The sequence below is a fragment of the Perissodus microlepis genome, chromosome 16, assembly GCF_051167445.1.
Source record: "Perissodus microlepis isolate ML-2025 ecotype Zambia chromosome 16, ASM5116744v1, whole genome shotgun sequence".
NCBI classification, from domain to species: Eukaryota; Metazoa; Chordata; class Actinopteri; order Cichliformes; family Cichlidae; genus Perissodus; species Perissodus microlepis.
The window spans coordinates 16111675-16124419 of NC_140476.1; the positions used below are offsets into that span (position 1 = coordinate 16111675).

General features: G+C 40.2%; 1 protein-coding gene across 1 annotated transcript; it reads right to left on the bottom strand.

Moving 5' to 3' along the window:
• Positions 1-571: 571 nt before the first annotated feature.
• On the bottom strand, positions 572-10850 carry sp3a (sp3a transcription factor). The gene is made up of 6 exons (XM_084908359.1): positions 10660-10850; positions 10178-10275; positions 5571-6807; positions 3919-4105; positions 3641-3837; positions 572-2720 (listed from the first exon to the last, which is right to left on the bottom strand). Exons 1-6 carry the CDS (start codon positions 10664-10666, stop codon positions 2431-2433), a joined length of 2016 nt encoding a protein of 671 aa, XP_084764485.1. The 5' UTR covers positions 10667-10850; the 3' UTR covers positions 572-2430.
• Between the last annotated feature and the right edge of the window lie 1895 nt (positions 10851-12745).

The following is a 12745-nucleotide window of genomic DNA, read 5'->3' on the forward strand; positions in this document are numbered from 1 at the left end:
CTACCACTTTAATTATGTTCACAGGCACTAAAACCAGGTAGGCTATAATACGTAAGCAACTCCCTGATTCTGCAGACTTGAGTCTAATGTTATAGAACAAAATAGAAACACTACCTAATTAGCAAAATGTCCCATTTAGTGGACGAGTTAAAGATAGTGATGCGGCATGTGTCAGATCCGAGGTTAATCAAAATATTAATAAATTAGCGTCAGGAAATGGCGTGCACATTTTGAAGTCGGAGGCAGAGCAGCTGTTACGTCTCGTGCCTCTCTGCAGGGTTTGTTCAAAGTCACGAGGCAGCAGTTTGCTCTCCAGCAGCAGAATATGTTCCTGACATTTCTGTGTGACATTAACTTGCAGTTAATTGTGGGGTCTGCACTTCTCATTGGCCTCGGTGACTTCTGTCTTCATCTTAGCTGCAGCTACACGGGGAAGGTCAAGGGGTCAAATGTACCTCCCGTCCTCATCCCTTGGCTGTAGTGACATCTACTGGACTACTAACCCACAGTATGCGCTTTGCAAAGAGCTGATGCGTCTTTGGGGGAAAAGAAAAAAAAAATCAAACTGGTCTCACGTTTAGTCGTTTTAGTATGAAATATCAAACTGCCCTCAGACAGCAGACATGGTACAACCAAGATACATTAAAAAAAATGAAGAAATCAAAAAATAAAGAGCATTCAAGTATAACAGAAACATTTATATTGATGCTATATTGACATATTTATACAGAAGACTGGAGTGAGGATAAACCTTCAGTGTTTAGCACAGAATATGAAGATTCTTCTTCATGCGTTTCTTGCTATTTGACTCAGATGGCATTTTAATATCTCTTGAAGAGGAAGGTCTCAAAATAGGGGAAAAAACTAAAGAATAAATATGCCACAAGTAAATTTAATGTTCAGTGTGTATGTGTATTCAATTTAATAGTTAAGCAGTTTGGGAGGTGGCAGTAGAAGAAAGAAATAAGAGACATAAATGGATAACCCACTACAGGGGAATGTAACATGCAGATAAAGAAATACAACACGAGAAGAAAAAGAAAAAAAAAAGCAATGCACATTTACTGACAGTGGGTATAACAGACAGTTTGCTGGGAAACATACAAAATATTTTTATACAAAATCTGAACAAGATTAAAGTGTTGAGAGCAGTGACGTTTAAAAGAGTACCACTTCTTAGTAATACAGACATTTTTCAAGTGCGTGATAGGACCAATAGAGCCAGATCCTGGTGAAAACTTCCTAACATGAACAGGTGGGTGCTATGAAAAGACAAATTATAATATAAAGGACAGCTGACATGATAGGATCAAATAGGTAACATGATGACAGCTTCATTGGCCTCAGCTTTTCCATCCATCAAAAAAAACAAATGTTCCCACAACATCCCGCTATGGCCCGAGAAGCTACAGGGGTAATTTAACTTTACTTACATCACACAGTCACGAGTCACCCTGAGTTTGGTTTTCAATTTGGCAATTACCTCCAGAAAAATGGCTTTTTTTTCTTAATATTACAACATATTTTCATTTGGAAATCCTCCAAAAAGGATTTTCTTTCTTTCTTTTTTTTTTTTTTTTTTTTTTATTTTTACAACCCCCCCCCCCCCAAAAACACATGAATTACATATAATGGAGCCATTTGAAATGTTCTGAACCTTCAATGGCGCAAACGCGTCGTTTATGTAAAGCCCAATATAAATGGCTCTTCAGTCAAAATATTTCATATGCAAATAATGTGTATCATATCAAGAGTAAATGTTAAGAGGAATTAAAATACAAAAAAATTTGATTGTTTTTCCATTTTCACCTGCAAAATGTAGCAGGCTTGAGCAAACTCATTAAAAAGGGAGGAAGGAGGGCTTTGCAAGCAGACTGGAAGGAAACAAGAATGCATAATAATAACAATAATAATTTAAACAATGTAAAATTTGCATGGGCATAAACAATAACTTTGTTTCAGCTGGATAAAATTAGCTCTGCTGTGAGATTTAGTCTTTGCACACAGGAATATTTGGGGGGGGGGGGGGGGGGGGGGGTGTTCTTGCCTATTATGAAGGACATCATCAAAATACACCATCAACAAAAGGCGAGGAGAAAAGAAACTGCTCAACTTACCAATCATTTTCATGAAAATCACATTATTAACAAATAAGTAAATTTTAAAAGAAAGTGGAATCCTACATTTTTCAACTACACAATATTGTACAAAATAAGGCATTTCCTTGTGTGTTTACTGCAATGTCTTTTTCCACCTTTCCTTTTTCTCTCAGTATGCGCTGAGGATGGACACGGACTGACTATTTCTGTGTTAAAATATATATATTTATATATTTATAATTTTAGTTTTTTCCTTCAAAACTTGAATAAAAATGCAGGTAGGAGTATACAGTATGAGGGAGGTCGCAGAAGTTCATAAGCGGAGTGTAAATCACTCCATGACTTCGCTGGCCGCTACTGTGGTGACGAGCTGGAGTGGGATCTCTGCGTTGGCTAGGATGTCCTGGGCGTTGCTGGAGCCCTGCTGGATGTTGGTGAGGATGAGGGTGGCGCCTGCCGTGGTGATGATACTGTCTGAGGACCCTGCGGATTCCATCGAGGCCACCACGGCGCTGCCAGAGTTCACGCCTTTTTTGTTCTGATGAGTTTTAATGTGCTTCGCCAGGTGGTCGCTCCGCATGAAGCGCTTGGAACATTCTGGGCAGACAAACTTCTTCTCTCCTGCCAGAGAGAGAGAGAGGAAACACAGTTTCAAAGATAGTTTGATGCTGAATTCATTTGGAGAGGGTTAAACATGTCGTCTATCACCAGATCACAAGAAGTTAAAAAAAAGTGCCAAGCAAAGTTCAAATTGATTGATCCATGAATAGATGGAACACACAAAAATAACAAAAGGCAGAACTGCCAGCGACATGCACATTCTTAATAGTTTTATTGTGTGCTGTTACTGAACGCTGTATGACCTGGGTCCAATGTTTAATCTGAATTAGTTTCCTAAAGCCAGTCTGTCACTGACAGAAATGACAAATTGACGCTATACAGCTGATTACAATTATTACCAATTAGAAGCCTACAATCATCGAACATCCTCTTGAAATGTTAACTGTGAATGCTAACTGTTCATATCCTGCAGCTGACAGTGTAATAAAAGGCTACTTTAGCCCGTCTTGTCAGAGGCCTCGCTCTGCCAGCGATATGCAAAGATAACAGTATGACCAAGTGGTGATATCGCTATCAAAGGTCTGTCCTGCCATTAACGTTGTGGCAGTAGATTTATCTGGAATTCTCATACATACACTCATACTTCCTGCATTTCATGAATCATGACTAAAAATCAAAACAATAAAACATTCAGCTCACTATTGTTGTAAAGTTTCACTGTTAACACATCCTTCAAATTCAACTGCAGGACAAACTGTTTAAAGCACATTTTAAGATTCCCTCCAAGCCAGTGAATCTAGCTATGTGTATTTTTCTCACAATGGTCTTCAATCCTAACCTGACATTTTAAATCCAGAGGGGGACAAACGCTGTTATTTCTTAGGTGACTCACGCTTTGCAGGGCACAAATTAACACATTTTACTGATTTTATGGATGTTTTCCTGATGTGCAAACATCGAGGGAGCAAAAAAAAGGGCACCTGTGTGTGTTCTCCTGTGCCTCTGCAGCTCATCACTGCGTGTGAACCTCTTCCCACAGAACATCCAGCTGCAAACAAAAGGTCGCTCCCCTGAATGCCAGCGCAGGTGTGCTCGCAGGTGCGATGTCTTTCCGTATACTTTCCCACAGCCCGCGATGTGGCAGATGTGCTGCTTCTTCTTCCCCATGCTAGATCCTCTGCGAAACACAGGCACTGACATTAAAGATACTGATACATAGATGAGAGAAACAAAAGAAACAAAGGTCAAGATTACTCACCTGCCACCCGACTCTCTGCAATTAGGGCAGGTACATGCCACTCTGCGCAGCCTCTTGCCCTCTTGGCCAAGCTGATCCTCCTCATCCACCAGTCTGACTCGGAGGTGGGACAGATCGCTCGTGTTCAGGGTAGAATCAGTGCTAAGCTGCCATTCTCCAGAGTCTGGCTCTTCCTTGATCTGAATATCTAAAAATTAATATTAACAGTCTTCAGTTATAACTGGCCAAAAAGCCTGAACAGTGAGAGCTGCTTTGTAACTGTGTGTGATTGACAGCAAGGCAGCAGACTTAATGTATCAGTGAGAATTCTGATGACTAATTAAGCGTACCCTGTGGACTTTTTGGCCCACATGAGTGACAGAAAATGGGTGGATGGACTTTGCTACAATCAGAAATTTCATCACAATGTTATGACAGCAATAATTACATATAAAGTTGAAACACAAAGACGTTTTGAGGATGTAAACAATGAGTGTTGATGAGACTAAGCAGACTACGTTCACTGGCCACTTTATTAGGTACACCTGTTTAACTGCTCCTTAATGGAAACACATGGGGGCAAATCAGTGCATTTAGGCATGCAGATCACCTTGTATTAAAAGTTCAGGCTGCTGCTGGTGGTGTAATGGTGTGGGCCATATTTTCTTGGCACACTTTGGGCCACGTTGTACCAACTGAGCATTGTTTAAACAACACACCCTACAGGAGAATTTTTGCTGACTATGTCCAGGATAATTTGCTAATCTCAAACCGGTTTCTTGAACATGACAATGAGCTCTTGGTACTCAAATGTCCTACACAAGTCACCAGATCTCAGCCCAATACAGCACCTCTGGGAATGGAAAATTCACATTATGATGTGAAATCTGCCGAAACTGTTGGATGCTATCATGTCAATATGGACCAGAGCGGTCATTGGAGGAAACGCACTGGTGTAATTGTTTAATGTTATTCCTGTGTCCCCATAAACACGACGATGTTTCACGTGCACAACTTTAGGATCTTGAAACAAAAGCATCTAAATGGAATCCAGCCATTACCAACGTTGATATTTCCATGTGTGCTTTTAAGCAACAACGCATAATCTAAAAGTTACATGGATTATTATATAAATATATTATGAATAAATAAGTAAAACAAATACAAAGACGTCACTGGATTGTCTACTTTGAGCACCAAGAACAAATTCCACTGACCTTCATTGCATTAGTATAATTAGTAATTGAATACATTATAGCAATTTACAAGTAATTTGCACATGGAAGACCTTTCTGGAAGCCGCTAAACGGGCTAGATTTAAAAGTAAATATGCAAGAAACTTAAAGAGAATTAGAATATAATTATGGGATGTAAAATAATGAAAGAGCATTTTGACTTTAAAATCTTTAAAAAGTGCCCCGGACAGTCTAACATGTGTTTTAAGTTCCATTGCTGACCTTTACTCGTAGGTGGGTTCGGCTACATTAAAAATTGTCAGAGAGCAAAAAAGTTCACGCACTAATAACAACAGCAAAGGTCTAAAGATGCATCTAAGCTAACATAAAAAGGAGATAAATGCCAATAAGGTACATGTACAGATGCCACAAAAGGACAAATTGGTCAAAATTTTTCATCTCCCGAGTGTATTGTGACAATATGAAGAGCTACTATACCTGCAGGGTGATCGGTGTCTCCTTCCTGCTGGGCCACTGAGTTGACTGTGACTGTCTGCAGGTTGGGGATCTGTCCTGTGCTGATGTTACCCAGGGAAAGGGTCTGGACTGGAGCAAGCGTTATCTGCTGGGGCGGTGTGGTGGGCAGCTGAAGATTCTGGAGGTTCTGCACTCCTTGCACTTGAAAGGTCTGCCACTGTATCTGACCTGATGGCGTAACTGTCTGAGCTTGGATGATGAAGGTTCCCGGGTTGATCAGTTGCACATTTTGCAGACTCTGCCCACCTGCCGCCACTGACTGCACCACCTGTCCGTTGGTGGTCTGAACAGGAACCTGCTGCAGCTGGATGATCGGCTGAGCTGACGACGCATGGACATTTAGCTCCGGATTTTGCTGGACGAAGCCTTCTTGGAGACCAGAACTTGAGTTGGCTTGCTCCGTAGCCACTGATGGTAATGAAGTGTTCTGGGTTAGCAGACCTGCTTCGCTTGCTGTAACGTGTAGAGAGGAAGACGTTGGCACAAATATCTCAGGATTTGCATTCGAGTCATTTACTGGTAGTGTCTGTGAGAGGTGGTCATCTGTCTTAGCCAGACTCTCAGAGCCATCCACAGGCTGACTTGCCATAATTAGCTGGCCATCAGCAGTGACCCCTGTTGCTATAGTTTGAGCACCAGACAAGCCAAGGGAGTCCAAGTCTACGCTGTTAACAGGAACAAAGGTAATGTTCCCAGGCAAACCCACAGGCACATTAGTAACAACCTGGCCCTGGTTGTTGAAGGTGGAGCTGCCAATAGAAACCCCCTGGATCTGCTGGATGTTAGCAGTCTGTGAAATGAGGTTCTGGTTGTTGTTAAGGATGTTTGCAGTTGATGTCACACTGAGACTCTGGCTACCATCAGGCAAGATCTGAATGTGTCCCGTAGCATCCTGAGTCAGGGTTGGTCCTTCCACACTGGCCGTGGAGAAGCTCAGCTGTCCATCTGCTGTTTGAATCTGAGGAATTACTTGGTACTGAATGTTAGGCACTGAATTGGCAGAGGAGTCGTCCGTTCCTGACGTCACAAAGATTGGCTGACCCTGTAAGTTCTGGATAGGAAGAACATACTGCCCATTTGACGTTAATATCCCTTGACTTTGGATCTGTACTATTCCAGACTCATCTTTTGCTGCTGTTGTGGGGGTTAACACCTCCCATTTCTCTGTCCCAGTAAGCTGCGTAGATGGATCTGAGATCTGAGAAAGAAAACAAATCACATAAAATAAAACACATTTAAAAAGTAGATTCAGAACTCTAGTTATATTCATCGTTTAAGGTACAGAGATGATTGTATGAAAATAAAAACCTGCATTTGCTAAATGACCAAAATTCTTTTGTTTGGCTGAAATTTAGAGGTCTGTCTGCCATTCCTATTCATGCTAATGTAACTAAACTGATTCCCTTTGTCTTTTATTAGCACTGTAGCATTGACTCCAATAATAGATGATATACTGGCATCTAACTATTGCTTTTCTATTCTTAGTGACCACTCAAAGCTCTCTACATTCATACAACACTTCAAGCACTTTATTTCCCTCACATCCACCGCCAATTTAGAATCACTGATTACCTAACAAGACTGAAGCTGACACACGTGTAGGAAACCTACACAGGCACAGGGAGAACACGCAAATGCCACAGCTGACTAGGAGAGTCGAACCACAAACCTCGAAGATGCAAGCGCTAGTCAGTCTACCCAATGCTATCAGCGTCCTGCATCGATGCTATATGGACAACACACCTAACTGTACTTGGTTGTCTTATTTCATTGTTTGATCCACGCCAGGTTTTTCCACTACAGTTCAATTGAGCGAATGGGCATGTCCCTGTTTGTGTTGACTGCATCAAACATCTCTTACATGAGGTTTTCTCACCCGAACTGTAATGAGCTGAGGTTGTATTTATAATAAATTGTCTCTGCTGGATTTGTTTTTAAAGTGAATGCATGGAATTGGTGCACGCCTTGCTTCAAGCAGACATGGCTGATTCTCAGCAGTGTTTTGGTCACATTTGTTTTTAATAAAAGAAATATTGAGCAATACTATGCATAATACATCAATAACCTCGGACCACCTAGAAACAGAAACCGAACATAGCGAAACAACTTTTTCTTATGAAAATATGAAAACCAAAAACTGCAAACTTACTTCACAGACACAAATTTCAGAGCTCATACTGATATCATCAAAGAATAAATGAAATTGAGCAACAAAAATACATGCAGGCTTGTATGAAATGTCTATTTCAGTTAAGTCTTCAGTACTGACCTAACAAAACAAGAACCTGAAATCCTGACCGAGTGATGGAAGTAAATTAAACAGACATTTACAGAAAAATTAAAACACTAAAGCTAATTAAGACTAATGTATATCAGCTCATCTTAAGGTGTTGGAGAGCTTTTTTCTCTGATTGATTGATGTTGAAGTTTCATTAACAACAGATTAAAGTGTAAAACAACAGGCTAAGATGAGAGACTGAAAACTACATTGAAAAATGGACGGCCTGTCTTTATCCTGTTGTAAAACAGAAGCTATAGTCAACCTTAGTTTAACACAGGAATAGTTTAAAAAAAAAACAAAAAAAAAAAAAACCTTGTTTCCTAAACACTTTAACTTGACCTTGGGCTGTGAAGGTGAATTTGCAATGACTTACAAAAAGACAACCATTATGCTAAATGTGATCAAACTACCCTTACATTAGGCTACAGTAACAGGAGAGGTATTAAAATAGCCTTTTAGATAATCTGCCCACTCGGTTGGTTGTCATATTGACAACCACTGCTCGAGCTCATTTATGAATTAAAAATATTATCTAACTAAATACATCTCATGTCCCTTTATTTGTCATGTTGATCAATTGTTTTAATAAATGTGCAGATGTTGCCAGTGTATCTTATGTTTAAAATTATTAAGCAGATAATTATTTTGCCATTTAATACACCAAACCAACATCTTCTTCCCCAGTACCAGTTCTTATATCAAAACTCAGGAATCGTGGAATTTATTTTTCAGCTTGGAAAAATAACAAAAGGCATGAAATGGAATAAAAACTGAGTTAGCATTAGTATAACTGATGGCTTACATGGAGCAGGAAAACTAAGGGTAATGATAAGTAAAATCCTGATGTTGAATTCTCCCATGATGAATATGGGAATAAGATGTTTTTGTATCATTAACTTTGCGAATAAAAGACATTGACACAGAATTGGTATCAGTTTCCTCTGTCTGACTGTGTACATTGCAATATTATACTATAGACTATGAACCTGCAATGATATATCAGTGAGCCATGGGTAAAATGGGTACAAATCCTTTTCAGGAATCAGGAAGGGCATAGGCCTAAACCAAACCAAAACAAATCCCTGTCAAATAAAACAAGTGGCGTGACCCATTGTGAATTAGGGAGTATTTAGTTTACTTAATTCAGTTTATAACTACATATACGTCAAACAAATGTCTGTTTATTGATTCAAAGCTGGACTTTGAAGCAAATGGTGGAGCTGTTTGTAAAAAAGGGCACCAGAGCCTGTCATGTTTGAGATGGCTTGCTCACTTCCACAACGATAAAACCATAATTTGATTGTGCTTTTATTGGCTCTGTTTTAGCCCCTACCTTGACGCTATGGTTTGGATATTGAGTCATAAAGAACTCAAACTGTTAAATGGTCTAAGAGCCTGATTGGTGAGCCACAGCTGAACCCAACATCTCAGTACACACGATGGTTACGCTGGTTGGTTGGTTTAGTTTTACTCAACGACTTGCACCCTTTGCATATCGTGTTTCAGTTTCTTCCTTCTAGACGAAGGTTTCAGGCCTAAAGAGCAGCTTTGTTCCGGCAGCTATTAGTCACATAAACAAATCATAGCTTTGATACAAATTTTTCCCCCCTAATCTTTTCTACGGTTATCTGTTGTTTGTATTGAAAATACACATGTAGGGATGGGTAACTGACTACTGCCGACCAAATCTACCTAAGAGGACAAATGAAGTAACCTGAACCTGCTTATTTACTGTCCAACCAACAGTTTTGCTCAGGTGTGACCAAAACCTTTCCTTCTGCTAAAATAGAATCAGATATAGCAGAGGTGCTGGCTCACTACATCAGACAGTACTGCTGTCCACCTCTAAATATAGTGACCCAACCTCAGTGTAGGTTGGGTCAGCAGGTCTAGCAGGTCGAAGGGTGATGACCAAGTCTCCGGCTCAAAAGGGGCAGGTTTAAAAGGAATAAAGTGTGTGGACATCAGTCTGAACCGCACAGAAAATGTGACTGATGCTAAGAAGTGAATGTACTGGTTAAATGGCTGTCTTGTTCAGTGCCCCTCAGCCAAAACCGTGGACACCACCTAAAAATAAGGCTTGGGTCTGAATGGAGTCTGTCCCATCAAATCTAGCGAAGGAGGCGGGATTTGTAAGCAGCTTGGGAGGAAGTGTTGCTTGAGAAGTTCAAATCAGGGTACAATAATAACCCCCACCAGGTTTCAAATATGTAATGCAAACTCTCTTGTTACTAAAACCGCAGGCAAGACCTATGACGAGAACTACGATACAGTAGAAAAATCTTACCTGATTGCCCCTGCCTTCCTCCTGCTGCAAAAAGTCGCTCTTACTGCTGTCCACGTCTAAGGCAGCCATATCATCCGCTTTCATTGGCTGTTCTGGGGCTGTGAAGTGAAAAACATTTACTGTGGGAACAGCCGAAGCTAACGTTAGCTAAACAAACCTGTGACTCACACCCACGTTAAAGTACAGTTAGCCACTAAACCGACAACTACATCCGCTGTTACTAATACCACAAACCTCCATTAAACGGGACTGTAGCACTGATTAGTTAAATGAAGGCTAAACAGTGATGTGTCCTACACAAGCTAATCTAGACAGCTAAGCTATCGAGCCCTGCGTTAGCCGCTGCTGCCAATTTAGCCGGCGATGATTAGCACTATCAGCATCGAGAATCCCCACTAGCCTGCTAGCGAGCTAATTTAGCCAGGGGATGCCCGAGATAGCTCGTTAGCATACGTGGGTGAAAAATAATGGATATTACGTACCAGTCATTGCGTGACTTGTCCTAAAACGGAGAGTCCTGATAGTCACAAGCCACCGGACATGATCAACAGATTACACTGATTGTATACGCGTGGAAATTAGTGATAAGTGTCTGATTTTTTTCTATTTTGATTGACGGGCGGTAGGTAACACAAAGGGTGGGGCCTCCGCTGTTGACTGGGAGCATTTGCGTCACATACAGGAAATCCCGCCGTTCCACATAAAATGATTGGCTGCTGGTTTGTTTTACCTTGTTATTATTTGTCAGCCGACACGTCAGTCATCCTTTGTTGGCTTCTTTTCCTGTTTGGTATGCATTTTCAGCTGGACTGTGTTGGTGGCACATTTACATTGTTGTTAACAGTGAAAGAACCCTGTTTTAGTCCAAAGCATGGCAGTCACGCTCTCTGTATGATCCTAACTATAGTTCAAGAGCTCTGTCTGCCACCTACAGCTGTTCTCCACCAGATCAACTGTTCATCAGTGGTCAATAGTGAGTATTCATATCCTTTACTTTAAGTACTGTGAGTAGTAGGCAAAAAGATCTCAAAAAAGCAACACATCATGCCACAATCTAAAGAAAAAGCTGAGAAACAAAGTAATTGACATCTATGCAAAGCCTAACACATTGCGACTCTTGAGAACCACGGTTACAACCACTATCCACAAACTCAGAAACCTTGGAACAGTGGTGAATCTTTCCAGGAAATTACTCTAAAATCACATTGGTGACTCATACAGGAGGTCACAAAAGAACCTAGAACAACATCTGCAGGACAGCAAACCTGACTTGCCTGAGTCAGGTCAACTTCAGTGTTCAACAATAAGAGGGAGACTGGGCAAAAATGGTATTTATCTGAAAGTTTCAAGGAGAAAACCACGAAGACTTGTTTCACATTTGCCAAAAAACATCTTGATGCTCCTCAAGGCAATTTTGGGAACATATTCTAGGGACTGAGATTACAAAAGTTGAAATTTTTGGAAGGTTTGTGTCCTGTTACACATGGCGTAAATCTAACATAGCATTTCATAAAATCTACGGAAGTGTAGAGCTGCCACCCAGGCAAAAGAAAAATAGAGCTATATCACGTTATAATGCGAAAAGTTTATTGTTCTAACCATATACTTTTCACGTTTGAACAACATAAAATCACGTTATTACAATTTACATAATTATCACATTCATGCAATATTATATTTATATTGTAAGAACGTGAAAGGTTTTTTTGTTATAACGTGATAATTATGTACATTGTAATACGTGATATTATGTTGTTCAAATGTGAAAAGTGTATTGTACTAACATGAAAAGTACATTGTTAGAACAATAAAGTTTTCAAGTTATAATGTGATATAGCTGTATTTTTCTATTGCCTGGGTGGCAGCTCTAGTCTTCCGTAAAAAGCAGTCACACATGGTGGTGGTAATACGATGGTCTGGGGCTGCTTTGCGGTTTCAGGACCTGGAACCATGAATTTTGCTCTCCTCTCCCAGTTAAAGAAGGAAGATTTTATAAAGTTGCTTAAAAAGGGTGTACTAAAACCATATATATGTACAGTACCTTGAATTTGCACTTTATTTCAGCACTTTGTTACGTCCCAATGTGGCTAATGTTCTGTCATTTATCACAGATCATGGGACCACAGGTCCTGCAGATCAGCCTACCATTTTGCAAGAAAACATTAGAGATGGCTGCTGTGAAGTCACACATTTAGAAGCAATCGAGCTAATGCAAATATCAGGTGTTTGGGTTTCTTTTCATTAGTTTCAGCGACCATGTACAAAATACATGAATCGCATGGTTTGTATCCAATTTAGCTACCAGTTAATTTCCATCTGCAGTTTCTGGGCAGATAAAAAACAGTAAGATGCAGTTAAAATCAGTCAGCAAAGCACACAGACAAATATTTGCCTGCTCACACATTTATGCACATACACACATATAAGGACCCATGGAAATAAAAGATGAAGAACACAAGTATCAAAATGTTAATCACTCAAAAAGTGACTCTAATTTAATCGACCAAACCACTATTATCTTTGCTGGTGCCATAACTTAGGAATATAATATTTTTGTGTGTACAAGGT